The sequence below is a fragment of the Globicephala melas genome, chromosome 13 (genome assembly GCF_963455315.2).
Source record: "Globicephala melas chromosome 13, mGloMel1.2, whole genome shotgun sequence".
NCBI classification, from domain to species: Eukaryota; Metazoa; Chordata; class Mammalia; order Artiodactyla; family Delphinidae; genus Globicephala; species Globicephala melas.
Genome location: NC_083326.1, coordinates 64,849,066 through 64,870,807, shown reverse-complemented (window position 1 = coordinate 64,870,807; position 21,742 = coordinate 64,849,066). Strand labels below are relative to the sequence as shown.

General features: G+C 59.5%; 1 protein-coding gene across 2 annotated transcripts in view; it reads left to right on the top strand.

Annotated features, from left to right (window-relative positions):
* BCR (BCR activator of RhoGEF and GTPase) overlaps positions 1-21,742 on the top strand; it is a 99,526-nt gene that overhangs the window by 69,415 nt on the left and 8,369 nt on the right. The window contains exons 9-16 of one of the 2 annotated variants that reach the window (XM_030836201.2): positions 2,875-2,996; positions 4,013-4,181; positions 5,344-5,463; positions 6,072-6,147; positions 7,437-7,541; positions 8,162-8,272; positions 9,670-9,767; positions 11,487-11,618. In XM_030836201.2, coding sequence (XP_030692061.1) covers positions 2,875-2,996; positions 4,013-4,181; positions 5,344-5,463; positions 6,072-6,147; positions 7,437-7,541; positions 8,162-8,272; positions 9,670-9,767; positions 11,487-11,618 — 933 coding nt within the window. The remainder of the gene's footprint in view (positions 1-2,874; positions 2,997-4,012; positions 4,182-5,343; positions 5,464-6,071; positions 6,148-7,436; positions 7,542-8,161; positions 8,273-9,669; positions 9,768-11,486; positions 11,619-21,742) is intronic. The other variant, XM_030836202.2, reaches the window with a different exon arrangement.

The window sequence follows — 21,742 nt, the reverse complement described above, 5'->3', positions numbered from 1 at the left end:
GCCCTTGAGCCCGCATCTGTATCCCAGGCCTCCTTCCCCGTGGACCCATGGTCGGGGTCCCGGGGCGCCTGAGTGGGAAGTGTGTAGGGGCCGGTGCTTCATGGGGGCAGGGCTTCTACCTGCGCCCACCCCATCCCCACCAGCATCTGGTCCTGTTGACCTGTGGTGTCTGCTCCTTGAGGGGAATCGCTTGGGTGCCTCAGCCACGAATCGGGGAGAAAGGCCGGTGACACTGAAAGGTGTCTGAGTCGCACGCGCCTTCATTCAGGGTTCTCCGTCAGGAGCACAGTAAGGGAGATAGGTGGCGGCTAGACCAGGATTCAGGCAGATCCACACCTACACCACTGCCTAGGACGAACGACCTCGAGAGCTGGGGGCTGGGGTCCACAGATAGAGACAGAATGAGGCCTGACTCCTGGGCCAGGGTCCAGGCTCCCTTCGTGGATTTGCCAGTATCGTGGGTGGGAGCCCTGCTTTCCTGGAGCTGGGAGACCCTTCCTGCCCATCTGCGCAATTTCTGTTTGAGCCACTGCAGGACCCCAGGGTGGGCTGGGGTTCAGAAGTGAGGCCTGGGGCCTCCTTGGGAGGGAGGACATCTGCCACGATGGGGAAGCTCGTGGTGAGAAAATCCTACAGCGCTCAGAGGACAGCCACACCGTCCACTCCCCGCACTGTGCACCTCGTGTGGCCCTCGGAGACGGGGTGCAGCACAGAGCAAGGCTCAGGCCAGGACGTCATGGGGTGGGGGGCTTCTCCTGGAAAGATGAGGATTTGCACAGGCAGGGGTGCATGGGGAGGGGCCGGGCAACTGAGTCCACCCATCAGAGCCCCGCAGGGCTGCCGTCTGAGCCCGTGTCTACTACCACGGATGGGTGGATGTACGGGGCTGCCACAAGTGCCAGGGTGATGCTGGTGGCCTCTGGAGGATGAAGTTGGTGGCTGGGGTGGGATTTTGGATGAACCTGTGAGCGGCAGGACCCGGCGGGGAGGAGGGGAAGGGCCTGCAGGGGGCTCCATCAGGGCTGGGACCCTGGACGATTCTGACCTGCTGACAGAGGGGGCGAATCCACCTCTGAGCTGGACGTCGGGGGCCCTCTGCTGGCAGTGGCCAGAAGCTCAGCTCCTTTGTGTGGAGAAAGGACTGCAGTCCACCCCTCCTCACAGAATGTCCCTTGGTCCTGCCTCCTGGGCTGGAAGACCATCTGCGTGTCCCTGCCGAGGGGGCGTTCCTCGAGGACCTCAGTGTCCCAGGACCTCCCCCCGGCACAGACCCCGCAGTCAGGCTGCCCAGGTCTTCAGTGCTGCATGGCCGTGTCCCCAGGTGCACATGCTTCTGTGCTTCCCATGGGTGCGGACGCGGGGCTTGCCTATGCCCACAGCAGGCGGGGGAGGGCAGTGACGATGGGTCACGGCCTGGGCGCCTGGGCAGCCCTCCTGCCCTCCCACTTATGGTCTGGTTGGCACTGGCGGCTCCCATGTAAATCATCCGGTCTCCGTGCCAGGGCCTGGCCGGCTGCTGTGAGCCGAGCTGCGCATGACGGTGATGTGGGGGTGTTGGGGGGCCTGGCCCAGGCTGCATTTGCTTCTCGGGGGCTCCTGCTGAGAGTGTGGGGGGAGTTCAGGGATGCACAGGTTCCCTGAGAAGAACCTCAGGTGGCAGGTGGCAGTGGAGCCAGGTGCCCAGACCTGCTTGGGGGGGGGGGGTTGGGGGGGCTGTTGGGGGGGGTGACAGGGGTAGGCAGATGCTGTGAGTCTTTGCCCCCTGTGGTGTGTGTGCCTGACCCTCCGGACCCTTCCCAGGCCATCACAGAGAGGGGTGGGAAGTTGCCCTTTCTCGGGGGCCTTCTCTGAGGCCAGGCGGGCAGGGTCCCCATTGAGCACCTGGTCTCTTTCCTCCTGAGCACAGACCCCCGAGTGTCCCCGCTCGCTCCCTGTGCTGCCTGGGGTGGATGGTGGAGCTCCCTGAGGCTCAGGCTCTCATCTTCGAAGTGGGCACGAGGACTCAACCACAGCAGGAGGGTCACATCCAATGACAGGCCACGTGCTGGCACAGCACACCCGGGGCGCGTGGGGCAGCCTCTCATCCTGTCTCTGTGTCCTCGGCACAGCACGGCGCCAGCCCGGATGAGGTGGCAGGCAGTTTGTCCACTGAATTACCGACTTACCTCCATGTGCCCTGGAAACTTGTGAGCCATGGGACCATCCCTTGTCTTTCAGATGAAGCCCCCAGGGGCAGAGAGGCACAGGGCTTGCTGGGAACTGGTGCCTCTAGTCTCCCTGCTCCTTCGAGGATGCCTGAGGGTCAGGGGTGGGCATCAGAGGTGTAAAGCCCCTAGGTGGGCCCCTACCATCAGTGGGCACTGACCTCAGAAGGACTAGAATGTGGGGTCCCAGCTGGGGGACCCCTGCCCAGCCTCCTGATTCCCTCAGATCCAGGCCCAGCCCTTAGCGTGACTGCCCCCTCTCGGAGTTCTCCCGGCCCATCTCCTCCCCCCTTACCAGGCAGTCCCCTCTAGGCCGAGCCCCAAGCTCTTGTTACCTGAGCCTTGACGGTCCCCGTACGAGAATGTCCCCGCTCCACGTGGCCGGCCTCTTGCCTGGGTCTCCAGGCCCGTCCTGGGGGTGTGTGGGCCTCCCTGCTCAGAAGGGCTCTCCAGTCGCCTTGGCTGCAGTGTCTCCTCCGGCCTCCAGGCCAGTGGCTGTGACTCTGTCTGGGGCTTGGGAACTTTGATGAACAAAGAGCAAGGCGTTTGGCGTGTGTGCTTGCGGGCGGATGAGGTGGAAGGAGCGCTGGGAAGTGGGTGTGAGGGTTGGAGGTGGGGGGAGTGGAGGCCCTGGCCGCCCCTGCCCTGACCAGCCCCCCGCCCCCTGCAGCACCGGCAGCTGCTGAAGGACAGCTTCATGGTGGAGCTGGTGGAGGGGGCCCGCAAGCTGCGGCACGTCTTCCTCTTCACTGACCTGCTCCTGTGCACCAAGCTCAAGAAGCAGAGCGGAGGGTGAGTGGCGGTGCGGCCCCGGCCGAGGGGGGGGTCCCCGGGGCATGGGGTGGTTTCTACAGGAGGAGACCTGGTGTTCTTTCCAGTGAGTCTCGAGAGGTCGTAACCTGTTGCCAGGCTGCTCTCGTTAAGCTACATTCTGTTTCCAACTGGACGTGATGCCAGGCTCAAGGTCAAAGTTCATCATTAGGAATCTGGAGACATTCAGGGTCTGGGTGGGTGACCAGGCTGTTGACTGTGACTTCAGGTGCAATGGAGGGGCTGTCATGTCGTGACCCAGACAGGTCGGGGGGCTGCAGGGTCTGGTGCAGGTGGGGGATGGACACTGGCTGCCCCTCCCCTGTCCTTGGAGGGCATCACTAGGTGATCCCTACATTTTGTCTTCCCGAGATCATGGTGGCTTCTAAGTGATTCTCAGCATTGGCCTGCAGACCCCACCCAAACCCCCAGGGATCAGACCACACAGGTTGCAGCAGTGGGGGGCCGGGGGCTGGGAAGCAGTGGCTGGAATGGAGGAAAGAATGTCTGGGAAGAACCAGAACTGGGCTCTTCACCCCATTCTGCCATCGCCACGCTGAGTGGATTTAATCAGAAGAGAGCCTTGGTTTCCCCATTTGTCGAGGGAGGGATTACACTGGGTAGATTTGCAGCCCCTCAAACTCTACAGCTCTGGACGTGTCTGCAGTCCTCTTCTGACTGTCATTGGCGGCCTAGGTGGTCTCCCGCGTCAGGGAGCCTGTGAGCCACCACCGTCAGCACAGAGTAGGGTGGATGAGGGCTTGTCAGACCCGTGGGGCCTGGGTCACACGTGCACGATGACCCTCCCCAGGGGTCACCGAGGCTGGATCGCCAGTGTCTGCCTGTGGCCTTATCCCAGCCTGTCTCAGGGACCATGAGCAGAGTTTGAAGGTCAGGTAAACTTCGTGGCCATGAGCTTAGGGTTCCCCAGAGTCGAAAGCAGTGACTTAAGCAAAGGAAGGTGGCCAGCCTGTTAACCTGCCCCTCCCCCCACCCAGCAAAACCCAGCAATATGACTGCAAATGGTACATCCCGCTCACGGATCTCAGCTTCCAGACAGTAGACGACGCGGAAGCCACACCCAACATCCCCCTGGTGCTGGATGAGGAGCTGGATGCCATGAAGATCAAGATCTCCCAGATCAAGAGTGACATCCAGAGAGAGAAGGTGGGGCTGGGAGGTGGTGCCAGGCCGGGCTCTGCGGCTCGAGTGGGCAGCATCCCCTCACGCTGGCAGGCGGGCGAGTTCTGCAGGGCATCTGACCCCACTTCTGGTCTCTGGGACCTGCTGGGACCCCTGTGAGCCCTCGCAGTGCCAGGCCTCCTGTCAGGCATGGAGCCATCCAGGATGGGGTGGGGGGAGGTGCCCCTCTGTCCCTCTTATAACTGCCCTGATCCGGAGCAAATCCCAGGCTGGGCGGAAACACGGCCCCTCCACGGGGTCTGGTCTGCACCCAGCAGGCCCCTGGTTGTTTCTGGAGAGGAACAGTGTTCTGGAGGAACAGTGAGGATGAACCCCTCGCCTGTAGGGTCAGCCCAGGCCAGAGCTGGTGCCTCACAGTGGCCAAAGACAAGGGGGGTCCCCAGAAGGTTGATGTCCAGGGACACCCTGCTGAGGTGGGTGCAGCAGGACAGGGGTCCTTCTCAGCCCTCACCCTACCCAACCTTCTGTACTGCAAACCGCACAGGATGGGGAAAGCACAGGAGCCCCAGGACCGGCATGAACTCTGGGTTGTTTATTCGTCCCGACGGACCCGTGGCCCCCATGGCAGAGTGTCCCGAGGCAGAGGGGAGCCAGGGCTGCATCCGCGGGGCTGTCAAGCTCTCTGCCACCACTCACCCATCCGAGCCATACCCTCTGCCTAGTGGCAGGCAGCACAGCCTCCCCCGGGGACAGAGGGCTTCAGGAGGGAGGAACATGACATGCGACAGGGAGAGTTTTCCTAGCCAGGTCCTGGGGGTGCATGTCACCCTCCATCAGGACCCTCGCAGTCACTCCCGGGGGACCTGATGCTGAAATGTGGCAGATCCGGGAGCAGGGAGGGGCCTTTGGGGTCACGACAGGCCCCTTCACATTGTCTAAGTTCGGAGCAAGTGAAAAAAGGGAGGTTTGTGAGAGGAAGAACTTAATCCCTTAAGAAGGATGGGCTGAGCACATCCAGCAATCTATGCCGGGCCTGGACGCTGTGGCCGAGACCCTGTCCACGCTGGGCCGCCAGACGGTCTCCCGTCCTCCACGGACCGAGGACCGAGGGGTGGTGGGGCAGGCAGAGTGGGAGCGGGCCGCGCTGGGCCAGGGCTGGAAACGTGACCGTGCCCTCTGCCCACAGAGAGCGAACAAGGGCAGCAAGGCCATCGAGAGGCTGCGGAAGAAGCTCTCGGAGCAGGAGTCGCTGCTCTTGCTCATGTCCCCCAGCATGGCCTTCCGCGTGCACAGCCGCAACGGCAAGGTGAGTGCCCAGCGTGGCACACAGGCTGCTCTCTGGGGCTTTGGGCCGGAGCCCCCGTGGCTGGGAGGTGATGGGGTCTCCAGGGCGTCTCAATAGGGCAGGGGGCTTGCAGGGCTGTGCAGACCCAGCCCTCGGTGCAGAAATGCTGTCCGGGACCTCTTGGGCCAGAGAGACAGCTTCTCTCCTGAGTGGCTTCTGCTGCCTCTGTAGCCAGGGCCTTTCCCTCCACGGGCATCATGCACTTGTCGGGGGGCAGCCCATGGGGGGCAGCCGGTGGGCTTTGCGGGAGCCTTTCCTCTGCGTCATGGGCCCGGCCTGTGGGCATCAGCCCTCCCCTCTGCAGGTCCCACCTGGTGACCCCGGTGGCCCTACGCTCTGATTCGTCACGCCCTGACCCAGGCGCAGCAGGAGGGGCGGAGGGTGCAGGGAGGGACGAGCAGTGCTGTGAGCACAGCCGCCCCAGCTCCGCCGGCCTGCAGCGCGGAGATGCTCGTGCCTCCTGTGGGCGTGCTGCAGGCTCCACGCGGCGACCAGGACGGAGCCCTGGATCCACTGGGTGCCCGCTCAGCCGGGGTTGAGATAACGGGTGTGCTCTCCCCCACCCCCAGAGTTACACATTCCTGATCTCATCCGACTATGAGCGGGCCGAGTGGAGGGAGAACATCCGGGAGCAGCAGAAGAAATGTGAGTGGGCCGCGCGCCCAGGCTGTGGGCTCGGGAGCGTCAGGGCTGGATGGTCGCCTCCCATGGTCTCAAACCTTGTTTTCCCCAAGGGACAATGGAACTCTTACCCAAGTGAAGTGTGCCGTGGAGCCCTAATATGGGAGATAATGGGGGAGGGGCTGTCCTGATAGGGCCCCCTGCCCTCTGTGCCCCCCCGCCTGCCCTCTGACCTCCTTCATGAACCCCCTTCCCCTCCTCTGACCTTCTCTGATTTCCCTGCCTGCCCCCGGGGGCCCCCCTGCACCCCTGCTGCCTTTCCGAGGCTGCCATGCACGTGACCCACCCGCCTTGCCTCCCCCCAGGCCTGCCACACACCCCAGCAGGTGCTGATGCCATACGGCCCTCGACTGGGCCCACCTGGGCAGCCACGCTGTGCTGGCCCTGCTCCCCTGTGCTTGACTGCTGTCAGGACAGGGCGCCCACTCCCCTCTGGATGGCCCCTTCTTTGGACGCTTCCCTCCGTTAGCAGTTCTTTCCTTCTGCTCAGCTCAGAGCTGCCCCGTCCTGCCTGGCAGCCTTCAGGGTGGGACGGCAGACCCTGCCCCAGGTCCTGGGGCTGCAGCTGCCTGGTTCCCTCCTCTGCCCCCAGCCATACGGTTTGGGATTCCCGAGCCATCCTTGCTAAAAGGTTTCTGCGTGTGCCCTGTGTGCCCCCCAAGGTAGGTTGGGGGCTCCGCACATCTCTGCCCTGTCCTGAGCGCCTGTCCCTCCAGGGTTGTCATTCGTGCCTGTGCTGAGACCCCAGTGCCACTGTCTCCGGGGGCAGGCGGGCGCTCCTGGTGACTCTGACGGCCAGTGCCTGGGACCCTGCCAGAGTTCCTGTCCCAGGTGTCCTGTTGTAACCAGGGGCCCAGACCATTTACAGCATGTGTTGTCTGCTCAGAAATAATCCCCTTCGCCCACCTGGTGGAGAGAAGGGGGAGCAGGGGACAGAGCCCCACAGGAAGGTGCCCCAGACCACCCCCTCGCAACCGGTTGCCTTGAGGCCGTGCCAAGTTGGTGGGCGGCCCTGTTTGTGAGCGTTGCGCAAAGATTCCTGCAGCCCTCTGAGCCCAGCCTGGGCCCCCCGGGGCCATGCCTCACCTGCCCCTTACCGGCTCCTCCCTGGGAGCAGGTGGCCCCTGCGGTCCTCCTAACCAGGGTGTGCTGAGGACCCAATGGGGGTACGTCTGAGAACACCCCATGGGGGTCCTGGGGAGTCCGAGAGCTGGGCAGACTCACCAGTCGGTGCGCCTGTGCCCCCATCTTAGGTTTCAAGAGTTTCTCCCTCACGTCCGTGGAGCTGCAGATGCTGACCAACTCGTGCGTCAAGCTTCAGACCGTCCACAGCATCCCACTGACCATCAACAAAGAAGGTGGGCTGTGCCCCCCAGGCCACCGTCCCTTTCTGCTGTTAGTGCCATCCTGGGACCAGAGACGTCCATGTCAAGGCTGGGTGTGCTGCTGAGGGCCTGTCGGCCTCTCCGGGATGTGGACGGGACGGGTTAGGGGTGGTAGCTCCCAGGCGGCGGCCACCGGGTGGTTGAGAAGACCGATGGCTTGGCCCCAAGTCCCGAGCCACTCCTCAGACCCTCTGTGCTCTGGGCCCCGCTCCCCATCCCCCGCCCGCCCCTCAGCCTGGTGCCGCCCGCCCCCACCTGTGGTTGTGCTGCATCTTGCGTTCACTGTTACATACACTGGTGCACATGCAGCCACACACAGGGGTATGCTTTGCACACTCAGGCACACACACCCCATCCACGTGGCATGCTCCCCGACCCTCTCCTGTCCTGAGAACCTGTCACGTCTCTTCTCGGTCCCTGGTTTGCCCATGTTGTGAACCCAACTAGATCCTAAGGTCCCCGAGACAGAGGCCACGATGGGTGTGTTTCTGCTCCTGACATTACCTTGTCCCTTGCTAAGCAAGTGACAGTCACATGGGGCCCTCATGAGGGTCACCTTGAAGCAGAACCTGTCACCTGCCTGCTTCTCCCAGGAGGACGGACGCTCACCTCTCTGGTCTCTCGCACAGATGATGAATCTCCCGGGCTCTACGGCTTCCTGAATGTCATCGTCCACTCCGCCACTGGCTTTAAGCAGAGTTCTAGTAAGCGGCTGGGTTGGGGAGGAAGGTGGCCGGACACTGAGCCGAAGGGTGCGGGGACCAGAGAAGCAGCTGACCGCCGGGAAATGCGGTGCTGGCTGACGCCCACTGGGTGTGGAGTTGCTTTCCCTGGGGTGGACCCTGCTGTTGCCAGCGCCTGGCTCAGACCCTGCGAGCTGGGGAGCTGCCCCCTGCAGGCGAGTCCTGCAATTGCAGGGGCTGCGGTTTGCTATAGACCGAAAACGCTGCCTAGGTTGCCAGGAAGCCAGGAGGCTGAGGGCCGGCACCCTGACCCTGGTCAGCAGAGGAGATTCTGCCGCTCTGATGAGCCAGAGGGATACCCTTTTAATACTTCCCCCTGGGGGCACCTCTCCCAGCCACTTGAGCTGTCAGAGTGGTGAGGGCTGGTCACATTTCAGCCCAGGTACAGCAGACGCTCACCTGTCAGCCTGGCACCAAGTTCTCAGGGTCCCTCGGAGGAGGACACAGGGCAGGCACCGTTCTGCTGACCTTCCCACTGTTGCTACAAAACCAAACAAGAAACCCCTGACGAGCCACAGGATAGAAGATATTTACAAACTGTGTATATATGATCAGGGCCTTGTATCCAGAACATGTAGAGAACTCTTATAACGCAATGCTTGAGACAACCCAGTTTTTAAAAAATGAGCAAGAGATTCAGATAGACATAAACACATTTACAGATTTGTGGTTGAATGGGAGAAATGGGCATAAGAGATCTTTCAGGGGTGATGGAAACGTGCTACAATTGGATAGTGGTAGTGATTACACCACTCTGTAAACTTACCAAAAGCATTGAATCGGTCACTTAAAGTGGATAAACTTTAAGGTGTACAATTCATACCTCAGTAAAGACATTTTTTAATAAGAAAGAATGGAACACAATATCTATTGAATAAATTGTCTCACCAACTAGAGGTGAATAAGTCTGAATACAAATACTTTTTCATTTTACCCTGTACTAACTTTATTAGTACACTGATGGACGCCACGCCCTGCACCCACTTTTCTCCCAGCACCGAGCTGCTGTCAGTGAGCGGGGGAGCGAATGTTCTGAGAGGTGCCGGTTCTCTGCGCACTGTTGTGAGGGGCTGCTAACCTTGCCGGCCACCAGTTTGGTGTCTTGTTTTAAAAAGAAAACCAAGGACTTCCCTGGCAGTCCAGTGGGTGAGAGTCCGCACTTCCACTGCAGGGGGCACAGGTTCGATCCCTGGCCGGGGAACTAAGATCCCGCATGCCACGCTGTGCGGCCAAAAAAAAAAACAAGACAAAAATAAAACCAAGACTGTTTTTTATGATTTAGAAAATAACACCTGCTTTTATAGAAAACACTGGTAATAAGGGAAAGCATGGTCATCCTCTGTGTCGCTCTCCTGCAGGTCTGTACTGCACCCTGGAGGTGGATTCCTTTGGCTACTTTGTAAATAAGGCCAAGACACGTGTCTACAGGGACACGGCTGAGCCCAACTGGAATGAGGTGAGGCCTGACTTCTGGGTGATCGGGAGGAACATCTTCCAGGGAGAGAGTGTGACCCCAGGGGCTTCCCCGCAGGCAACGGTGCCAGCATTCCCGGAATCTCCTGGAGGACCGGGCATGCCAAGAGATGGAGATTTTATCTCCATGTTCCTGAGAATTCTCCACTCCCTCAGAGATTTTATCTCCATGTTCCTGAGAATTCTCCAGTCCCGTCAGAAATTTTATCTCCATGTTCCTGAGAATTCTCCACTCCCATCAGAAATTTTATCTCCATGTTCCTGAGAATTCTCCCCTCCCGTCAGAGATTTTATCTCCATGTTCCTGAGAATTCTCCACTCCCGTCCCCCCAGTTACAAAGAAACTTTTTTTGCTGACAAAGCATCTGGAAAAAGAACTTAGAAGGGCTTCTTGTTACTAAGGCCTTTGTTAATTGCTCAGTGTTTCCTTGGGAGGTTTCCATGGCATTTTTCCTCAGAAATTGGGATGAGCGTTCGGCTCTGTGACCCTCTCAGTGTCCGGAAGCTGGGGCTCTGCTTGTGTGTGGGGCCTTGCTGGGCTGGAGGGAACCCCAGTCTCTTTTCTCAGCATCACTCCTGTGATTATTAGCTGTGCCTCCTCCATAGGACTGGGGCACAGGGAGCCAACGGACTACCTGGTCCTTGTAGCTCTATAGCTCTGGGTGCCCGTACGGAAAGGGCTGGTGTCTCCGTGACAAGGGGGGATCACAGCCAGGTGGATCCATCGAAGAAGGCTTTGAGGAGAGCGAGAGGGCCGTGACCCAGCAGAGGTGACAAGGGCAGGGCTCTGGATACTATGCAGAGGGTTCTGGTGTGAGGAAGCCCTGGGGGCTCGAGGGACCGAGCATGGGGTCGGGGGAGCTTCAGAGCATCAGGCCACCCGGCGGCCACCCTGGCTGTGTGTGCATGGATTATCCAGGGCCGCACAGGTTCTGGGCATACACACCCTCCCTACCCCCATTCAGGCTCAGAAGTATTTGCTCTCCCCTCCCCGCTGCTTCCCCAGCGAGAACCCATGCCTGCAAAAGCCCTGGTGTGAAATGCAGCATTTACTGAAGGTTTCACAGGCGTGACGGAGGAGAAAGTAGACACCTTGGAGTGTCTGCGGGAGAATTCTTTCCTCCCAGGTCCCTCTCTCGCCTAGGTCACCTCCCTGGATCGATTTTTTTTTTTTCCCCTTTCAAATAGACTTTATTTGTAGAGCAGTTTTAGGTCCACAGCAAAAGTGAGCAGAAAGGACAGCGATTTTTCCATGTTCCCCTGTCCCTGTCCCCCCCACCCCCACTATTGACACAGCAGAGTGGGGCACTTGTAATTGGTGAACCTCCGAGGACACATGCCCCAAAGCCCACAGAGTGTCTGCGTTTGTAACCAGCACCCCAGAGCTTCTGGTGTAGGTGGTGCGGGAACCACGCTGTGAGATGCTGGCTTAAGGAGTTTGGCTTACGTTTGAGAGGCGCTCAGAGCTTCCACAAGCATCCAGACGGGGCCACGGTGTGATGCTCACAGGGAAGTGGCTTCCGAGGGTCTGCATCGTGGGACGGAAGTGAGGAGAGTCTCGACGCGGGGCCTCCCGGGGCAGCTCGGGAGCTATCTGTGCAGGAGCCACGGTTCAGAGGCCCCTTCAGCTGGCAGCACTGACCCCCACTCGCCGGGGCCCCCCCAACTAACTCAGGGCTTTCCTTCTCTCTCGGGGCCACAGGAGTTTGAGATCGAACTGGAAGGCTCACAGACCTTGAGGATACTGTGCTACGAGAAGTGTTACAACAAAAGCAAGATCACCAAGGAGGACGGCGAGAGTGCAGACAGGATCATGGGGAAGGGCCAGGTGCAGGTGAGGCTGTTGCCCTCTGCTCCCTGCAGGGTCCTGTCTGCCCCCACCACCGCCATGTAGTCGTCCCCCGGCCCCGGACGCACTCACCCCAGCTCCAGAAGCTCTGTGTTCTTCCCCACTTGACACTCAGGGACCCTGAGACGGGGGTGAGGCAGGCCTGGCTCTGAGTCATCCGCCGTGGGGGACCTGGGCTGGCACCTTCGCGGGTCCTTTTCTGCCCCTCTGTCTGTCCGTCTGTCATGCCCCGTCTTGTCCCCAAAGGAATTTCAGATCCACCTGTTTTTCCAGTGGGGCTGCCGTGCCTCCACAGCCTCCGGAAGACCCCCAGGCAGGCCGCTGAGTTGGTGCCCTGGGTTGCAGGTGGCAATTAGGAGCTTCCTCTTCTTGGAAAAGCATGAGTCTGAGTCTACCTGCCTGACATCCCCTCTCCGGCTTCTAGACTCAGATTCCAGGGGGTGCAGCTGCATCCCTCCTGGGGCACAGGTGCCCCCCCTGGAGTTGTCATAGGAGCCCCTGGTGGGCCAAGAGTGTCTGTACAGGACCGGAGAGGGGTCCCAGGTCCAAGCCATTCGGGCCCGCAGTCCCATTTTCCCCGGGCCCTGGAAGCACCCCCCACCCCCAGCTCTCACACCGCTTGGCGACAGGAGCTGCATCACCTGCCTGGCGCTTCTTGCAGCCTCACTGCACGCTCCTGCCCCCCGTGGAGAAAGCCCGGTACCCTCTTTCTTTATGGGGCATCTTACTGGGCCCAGCTAAGCGGGTTCCTCCCTGCCCTGCCCTGGAGGTGGGCCCTGACTGTTCCCCACTCCCCCTGGTGCCCCGGGACCCCTGGATGAGGCCTCCTGGCGGGGGAGTGGTTGGACATTCCAGGTGCCAGTCAGAGGACAGGAAGCCCCGCCTCCCTTCCCCGGGGCAGGAAGTGAAGATCCTCACGGCAGGAATGACAGGAGAAAGGGTGACTCATCCCTGGGTAGTTCGTTGTCTCTGTTGGCAAGTCTGGGAGTCACCACTCCAGCTGGCTGGCTTCCCCACCTTGGAAGCTTGTTAGGGAATTTGATGGCTCAGCCTCTCCAGGGACCCGTGTACGTTGAGAGCAGGTCTGAAAGCAAAAACGCCCCCCTGATCACCCTGTTCTGCTCCCCTCACCCACCCACCAGCTGGCGCCACAGCGGCAAGACAAAGACACAGGGAGAGGAAGCCAATGACAGCTGGGGCTGGGCTCTCCTAAGGTGGAGACGGCCCAGGGTGTGAGGGGACACCAGTCCGGGACGACACTCTAGTGAGCCCACTGAGGTTGGGGTGTGTGTTGGGGAGCAGGGCGGCAGGACTCGTGGCCCCTCTTGGGCGGGGATGGTCCACGAAGGCCGACTCCTGGTCCAGGGTCGCTTGGCGTCTGTCCTGGACCTGAGACCTGCCTGTGGCTTCGATCCTGGGTGAGAAGGGGTTGGTCCCTCCTTGCTCCCTGTCAGCCCAGGGTTCAGTTGGGCCAGTTTTAGGGTCTTGGTTTAGAGCTGAGCTTCTGGGTGGAAAAGCAGAAAGGCAGGCCAGGATTCATCCGTCGTCCCACCTCTGGCGTCCCAACCAGGGACCCGTGGCCAGCCAGGTCCCTCCCTCCGCCAGGGCCACCCTGCGTGAGCTTGGCAGACAGGGTGCTGCGTGGGTGGCTCCTGTGGGTGCTGCCCGATATTTACTGCCTTGCGGCTCATGTGCGTTGACTCCCCGCAGTGATCTTGAGACCCAGCCTTGTGTCTCCACATGGATCTTGTCCACCCTCCTGGCTTTACATGGAATCCCATGGATTCCAGCCTCACTGCTGGGCCGTTTTGTTCTCGATGGATGCGAGGCAGTCCCCAAATGGTGCTGTTCCGTGAGTGTCCTGAGCTGGATGCCTTTGAGTGCCGCCGTGTTTAGGCACCTGCCTCATGCCGGTCATCGCTCTGGTCCTTAGTCGTCACCTCTGCTGCTCGAGGATGGCTGGCTCACTTTGCTCCCTCCCGCTCCCCTCCGTGTCTGCACCTGCCCCCAGCCCCGGCGTCCCTCACCCACACGCACCTTGCAGAGCCTACGATGAGCTGACAGGCTGGTGCCCGGCTCCTTTTCGTGGCTCCGGTTCCTCCAACCTTTGACGCCAGTCACCTGCAACCTCCACGGCTGGGGTCCCAGGGGTGGTGGACTTTGAAGTGTGGCCTCTAAGCTCTGCCGCTGGGTAACCGAGGGTCTCAGGAAGGAAAAGAGGAAAGAACTGATACTCATTTTCCTCCTTTACTGAGTCAAGCCGTCTTTGGAAACCCTCTGCCTTGATACATCTTGATGTAAACAGAACATTTCCTTATGCTCACGCTTGTGTTCTCCGACAGTCAGGGGGTACCAGGTGAGTGCCTGCCCCATCTGGGGAAGACGTGAGCGGTGAGGTTAGGGGGCTGGTGAGGGGCGTCTCCCCGAGTCCCTGCTGCTCCCAATGTCTGATCCCAGCCTGCGCTTCCCCATCCATGGTGCTTTGAGCTCCTCAGACAGTCCTCCTTCCAGTAGGACCCAGACGTGAGATGGGAGGTGGGGAGGGGTGGACTCTGTTAAAAAATACGTTCATGGCCTTGTTAAACCAGCAGTGCGGACTTCATTCCAGGGGGCTGTCGAAATAGGAGGGAGATGGGGCTCAGCTCTGAAAACAAGGAAAGGTGGGAATTTACCGCCCGGGGGACAGGGAGCAGATGGAAAATGACTGAGAACATCAGTAATGGTGGTAGTAAGATAACACCAGGGCCAAGGGGGTTTCTGGCTAAGCCGACCTAATGGGATTCTTGCTAAAGACAGGCCCAGGTGATCAGACATTACCAGGGGACGGTGGGGAATGAGTAGCTTGGTCAGATGTCGAGGTTGCTTAGATATCGAGCGAGGATGGGGGATTCTTGCTAAACTGACTTCGCAGGATTCTTGCTAAAATTGGCCTCTTGAGGACATGCCCCAGGGATAAGACCTACAGGCATACCTCAGACATACTGCAGTAAAGCGAGTCATGGGAATTTTCTGGTCTCCCAGTGTGTATAAAGGTTATGTTTACACTGTACTGAAGTCTAAGTATGCAATAGCATTATGTCTGAAAAAACAACGTAAGTACCTTAATTAAAAAATACTTTATCGCTGAAATATGCCGAGCAGCATCTAACAATGCAGGGTTGCCACAAACCTTCAGTTTGTAAAAACACAGTATCTGCAGAGCACAGAAAAATGAGGGATGCTTGCAGTTGGAAGGCAGCCCTGAGAAGCCTGTAGATTTGAGTCAAGGAGAGACTGCCAAGTCCCCCACCCCCACTGCACCTCCTGGGACCTGGGGTGAGTCATAGCTGTGTCCGCCCAAACTCGTTTCCTCACCTGTAAATGGGTGGGGGGCGTGGAGCTGTGCGTGGGGGCCTTCAGTGTCAGCTGCTGCTATTACTATTATTATTTGTCGTCACTGTTGCTAGCGGACAAGGCTGGCTTTGGCTCCACCCCCTCATCTCTGCTTCCCTGGGAGACACGGTGGGAAACCCCACTCTTGAGCCATCATCACCCCGGGGGGGATCCCAGAGGGGCAGGAGGGACGTTGGTGACTCAGGCTGTAGGCGGCCAGGGGGGGACCTTGTTTATGAGTCGGGATCCTCAGGAGGAAGAAAGAAGGAAGTCAGGGGAGGGTGGTCATGCCAGCGACACCCTGGGACCCCAGCCAGGCCTCTTTCTCCCTCCCCCTCCCCCACGGATGCCTTTTTTCTGTGGAGGGTCCACCTCGGGGAGGGCGTCCATGACTCCCGGGGCCCAGTCTTCCTGCGTTGGGGCTTTTCCCAGTAAATCCAGGTGCCTTCCGAGCCGGGCCATGTGCGAGGGGTGTGTGGCCCTGCGTGTCCTGCTGCGGGGTTGGGGGAGCGACGCATGCCTACATCCCCCAGGTGCTCCCTGCCCCAGGTACACACCTTAACTCGGAAGCTGAGTGGAGAGCCCTTCCCATGAGGGGAGGAAGGTGCAGCACCCCAGAGTGTCCGAGGGGCGCCGTGTAGAAGTGGAAGCCAGCCAGGGGTCAGCGGGCCCCAAGGGGCCAGGGATGGAAATCGGACACACCTGCCTGGGCCAGAGGTGTCAGTATCATCTGGGGAGCTAGGTCCCAGTCCCCCAGGTTAGGGTTCCGGATCCATGTGTTTTTACCCCCCTGTTGGTGTCGGTGAGTGGTGGGTTCAGGAACCACTGGCTGGACTCTCAGGTTTCGGCCCCTGCTCTTCAGGTGACTGTCCTGGGTGAGTTGCCAGGTCCCGCTTCCCTCCCCGAGAGATGGAGCCCCCGCGAGAGGAGGGTGGGGGACTCTCCCTCCAGAACCCAGGGTGGGTGAGCTGGTTAGCTCAGAGCACCAGCCAGGGACCAGGAAGGAAGAGGGACAGGCTGTCCAGTGGGGACGTGGCCCCAGGGTCGTTGCGGGCAGGTGTAGAGGGTCCAGTGAGCTCCCTCTTCAAGCCAGATCTGAGGCTCAGTGAGCTGTCCGTCCTCAGACCCCAGGAGCCCGCTGTGCCACCCTAGTGAGCGATGGCCTCCATGCGCCAGGCCCCGGGGAGCCCGAGGACAAGAAGACAGCTGCCCCCAGGCTTCACGGTCCAGAGCTCAGAAAGGAGGATGCTGCAGATGGGCCTCGAGGCGGAGCAGGCCCTGCCTGGGGCAGCCAGTGGCCTCAATGGTGCAGTTATGTCAGAGGAGAGAGGAGTCAGGACAGACGCCTTCACTGAGGGTCATTGCGTCTGGGGCTTCAGGGGCTGGTTCCCTGGGTGGAGATGAGCACATCCTAAGCTCCAAGAGCAGCCAGATTCATGGGGATGTACGGGGCGCCGTGGTCTGAGGAGTCGCTCTATGTGCCCCAGCATGTCCTGGGTAGGGAGCGGGGGGCATCACCAGGGTCAGCAAAGCCCAGGGAAAGTGGAGCCTCACGCTATCGTGAATTTCTTCCTTCAGTTTTCCTTCCCTCACTTCCCTGTGCAATGTCCTGTCTCTTCTGCGCAGAGGGTAACTTGCTATCACATCCTGGAATTTCGTCTGCTCCCATTTGCCTTGCTCTTGTGTGTGTCTTGCTCAGCTCACAGCTCAGGTTCTGATGGGAGCATCAGAAGTGATTTTTTTTTTTTAATGTTTTATGTCTCATGTGAGCCTCACGGGTGAGACTGGGGCCTCGGGTGTCTGGTTTGACCCTCACTTTATTTGAGACTACAGCTCTGGGCCGGCTCAGGGTGGGACACGGTTTCCCAGACTTCTCCTTCAGCCGGGAAGCTTGTACCCGGACTGGGTATGGGCCAGGGGGTCCAACTGTGCCCCTTTTGGGGCGTCCTGGCACCCACACTCCAGCCATCACCGAGCTGTGAGGTATACCCACTCTCAGTCAGTCTCCCCATTCGACCACCAGTTCTGGGCCATTGTGCCCCGGGAGCCCAGGGGAGTGCCTGGCAACATCACCAGATGTGGAGGCACCACCAAGACTTGTACACACATGTTCTCAGCAGCACAGCCCATGACAACCTCAAACTGGAAAGAACCCAAGCATCTACCAGCTGCTGGTGAGTAGATAAACAAACTGTGGCGCCACCATACTGTGGAATGGTATGCAGCCATAAAAAGGGAAGGATGTTCTGACACACTACAACGTGGATGAACCTTGAGGACCTTCTGCTCAGGGAAATAAGCCAGTCACAAAAGGACAAATACTGGCTGATTCCACTTGAGTGAGGTGCCCAGGGTGGTCAAATTCATGGAGGCAGAAAGTAGAATAGAGGCCATTGTGGGGGTGGGGGTGGGGGTGGGCAGAGTTATTGCTTAATGAGGCCGTTTCTGTTTGGGAAGGTGAGCAGGTTCTGGAGATGGACATTGGGGATGGTTGCACAACACTGTGTATGTACACGTTTACATTACGTATCATATGCATGTATGTGTGGGCACAGAGATACCACAGTGAATGAAACAGAAGGCCCTGTCCTCAGGGCGCTTGCATTCTAGCAGGAGAGATACACACCAGCCAAAGTGTGGATAAGAGCCCTGGAGACCCGTCGGGCAGGAGGGAGATGGGGAGGGGGCAGCTGATCCTGTCACAAAGTCCCCGAGTCGCACCTGCCATCAGGATCATCTCAGGACCTTCCACGTTCCGTCCACATGGCCGTTCACCGTGCCAGGGCCACTTGTGCGCATGGGGATGGAGGTGCGGTAGGGGGTCAGGGATGAATGGGGTGAGACTGTGTTGTAAAATGGGTGGTGATTGTTTTTTACAAACATTTGAGGAGGATTTTAGATGTTCAACTGTAAAAGTTGTGAACATGTAAAGCCACAAGAGCACATCCTTGTACGGGTTCCCTGGGATTTGTCCTGAAGAAGCATATCTCTGCCACCGTGGGGAGAGTGATGCTGGGACCCAGTCCCTCCTTGGCTCTCTTGTGGTCCAGTTTGGGGCCCAGTATCTTTTCTTCGTTAACTGACATACCATGCAATGCATCCCTTTAAAGTAGGTAAGTCAATGATCTTCAGTAACTTACAGCATTGTACAACCAACAATCCTGTTTGAGAATGTTTCCATCCACCCAAAACCCTTGCCCTGTTCCCACCCCCAGGCCCGGGCTGACCCGCTTTTTGTCTATAGATTTGCTCATTCTGCGTGTTTCCTATAAACAGAACCATACTCCATGACGTGGTCTTCCTGACTGGCTTCCTCCACTTAGCAAAATGTTTTTGAGGGTCACCCGCGTCATAGAGCGTTTACTTTATTCCTTTTTTGGCTGGACCACATCTCATCCGTGTATCCGCTCACCACGTTTTGTTTATCCATCTGGTCGCCAGTTGCTGGATACTTGGGTTGTCTCCAGCTTGGGCTTGTGACGGTTAATGCTCCACGAATGTGTGCACGGTCTGTGTGTTAACAGACGTTTTCCTCCTTCCTGTGTGGAGACCCATGAGGGGAATTGCCAGGTCAGGCAGCCAAGGTTAACTTTGTGAGGAGCTGCCCTGCTTTTCCAGAAAGGCCACAGCAGCTTACGTCCCCGTGGTGGTGTCCGAGGGCTCCTGTTTCTCCACATCCTCCCTGACCCTTGTTACCATCTGTCTTTTTGATTGGCGCTGTCCTTTGTCTTTTTGGGTGATGCTGTGGCCTGGTTGGGGTTAGGGAAGGGCAGGAAGGAGTTAAAGATGGAGAGAATAGCGCTCCCAAGAATAGACGAGTGAGAGGAGAAGCGGGAGAGCAGATTCCCCTCCTGGGGGGAGTCTCTGGTCCCCTCTTAGGGACCACTCCAGGGAGTGGGTTACAGTGCAGACACGTGGGGCTCAGTCGGGAGGGCTGGGGAGGCCCCGCTGGACCATCCTGGATGTTGACAGTTTCCCGGAGGAAACTACAGTCTCCAATGAGGCTAGTGAGGAGGGAGCAGCATTTCCATTTTGGACAGTTCGGTCCTGCCACCGCCCAAGCTGGGGTGGGTGAGAAGATGCCCCGGGGTTGTCCGTCGGTGACCCGTTTGACCGTGTCTGCTACAGAGCAGGCAGGGCAGTGCCTGGTCCTCAGCGCCTGCCCCATCCTCACCGCCTCCCTGGCTGGTCACAAAGGACCATCTTCCAGGCAGACCTTGGGACAGCCGTCCACCAGGCTTACCGCCCACATTTGTTTCTCGGAGGCCCCCCTTGCCCAGCCCTAGGAGAGAGAAACGGGGACCTGGACCTTCCTCCTGGGAAGACAGGCGTGAGCAGGCCCTGTGCCCACCCAGGCCCTGTCTCTGAGCAGTTGGCGCATTCTGTGCTGAGATCCCGACAGCGGCCCTGGGTTTTCCCTCGACTGCCGTTTTCCGGCCCTCTCCCCTCCATGGTCCCCACTTGTTTACTTTCCTGTGCTTTCAATAGCCCAGGACAGAGCGCGCCAGCCTTGAGTGTTGTTTGGGGCTGGACGGAACCGAGGCACGGCCTCACCGTTGTGTTATTCTCATGCTGCTTCCACTTTGCTCAGCATGCTGTGTTTGTTGGAGCCGAGCCAGCCTCGGGACCGTCTTCCCACTGGAGCTGCCCGGGGAAGCGCCGTGGCCCAGGTCTGCACTCTGGGGGCTAGTGCGCGCCCCAGCCTCTGGGGCCCGGTGGAGGTAGGGCTGGACGTCGGTGCTGGGGGTGGATGGTGGCACCAAACCCCCTTGTCACTGGGCCAATCGGCTGTGCTCTGGGGGCTGTGGGATGTTCTCCCACCTGAGTCCAGCCCCGGCAGTGCCTGCCGTGATGGGGTCACTGGCTGCGGGGAGGTGGGGGGTGTGTCCCCTGAGCGCATCTGCCCTGAGGCAGACTAGCCGGGCAGACACGGGTTACTCAGCGCCTCCAAAGTCACCGACAGGAAACCAGCCACTTGAGAAGGAAGCTTGGCTTTTCTGGGCTTTGGAGAAAATAGTGACGCATCGGAATTCCCAAAACCAATAGGCTGCTGGTGGGGGTGTTTTTCCCATACAAACAAAAAGTAGAACTCAGGGGTGATGGGAAACTTTTACCTTGGCTAGACTGCAGGGGCGGGGCTTCCCGAGAAGCCTGGTCAAAAGGCAGAGGAGGCCGGGAGCTCGCCACACTGCTGCCCATCGCGCTCCTGCCCTGCCACGCTCCTGTCCATTGCGCTTCTGTCCATCACACCCCCGCCCTGCTGCCAGCCCCTCGAGCAGCAGAGCTGAGGATGCGAGAGACACCATGTGCAGCCGCCCTGCAGGGCTTCCTGCGGTACCTCCACCCCAGCCGGGCAGGCCGGAGACGGGTGGCCTCTGTCGAAAAGCACCTATGTGCTTGCGGCACCGCCCTGTGGACACACATCCGAAGCCTCGTGTGCAAGAGCAAGGTGGGCCTGCGGGTGGGCCGGGGATTCCGGGGTGGGTGGTGCCAGGCAGGGTCCCTGCCGCCCGGTGTCGGGCTCTGTTCCCCTCCCTGTCCCTCTCCTGGTTGGCTGGGGCTGGGCTGTGTGTGCCAGTCTCTGTCCTGGGAAGAGGAGAGGGGAGAGGGGCTTAGTGATTACCGTTCTTTGGAGGGAAAGGAAAGGTATCTTTCTGCTGCCGTGTCTCCCTATTTACAACTGCCAGATGTGGAGGGAAACCGTCCCTTTCTTTGGGAGTAGGAAGAACCATGCCTGCCCCCTTCCTTCCTGGGCGGCCAGGACATGGGAGCTGGGGGTGAGGGACCAGCAGTGCGCGTCCTTCCCTCCCGCCACACCTGGTCTGGTTGAGAGCTGGGAGCTCCACTGGCCCCAGAGCTGTGAGGGCCCTGGTGTCACCCCCCTGCACGCACCCTCCCCCAGAGGAGGTGTGACCCCAGCTGGGTGTCGGGAAGCACCATGTGGGAGTGTTCTGTGACTGCTCTCTGCTCACAGACCTGCCCCTCAGGGTGGGGTCCCCACAGTCCAGGAGTGTGGCCCCCGAGACCCTCCTGGAAGAGGAGGAGAACCTGTCACCACACGGCCCAGGAGGGAGATGCTCTGCCTCCCTCTGTTTGTCTGTGTCAGTCTGTCCATGCATTTCAGATCCTTGCGAATGGTACCCAGTAGGATCTAGAGGGGAGGTGAGGAAGGCTCACCCCCAGGAGTACCTGTGATGACCTCTGTGCCGAGCGGGGGCAGGGGGAGGGCCTGGGTGCACACACCTGAGAGGTAGGGCTTCGGGGCCTCGCTTTCCAGCTGCGTCTCCTGCACACGGCCCAGGTGGCTGTCTCCTCTCGGGTCCCTTGTAGTGGATAAACAGGCGATGGCTGTCCTGAGCACGCTGTGCGCAGTACCGCCATGTGTTGGGGTGGGGTGCACGCGTGTGCAGCACTCATGAAGTGTGGTCCTGCTCTTAAGCAACTTTCTAGTAGCAGAAATGAACCATCACCCAAAGCAAGCGATGAAATCCCGGGGCACTGTGCAAGGAGTGCCAGGTTATGTGGTGGCTCCCTGACCTCGCTTCATACCAGAATCACCTGGGCAGGTTTTGGTTGTGCTGCTGTCAGTTCTGCGGAGACTGGGGAGGTATTTCTTTAACAAGAGCTCCCAGGTGCTTATTCGTCCAGCCCAACCCGCTGGTATAGAACATGCGCTCCCCAGAACAGGGGAAATGGAGCCCTTGTGGACAGGGGACACGCAGCCTGACCAGGAAGGT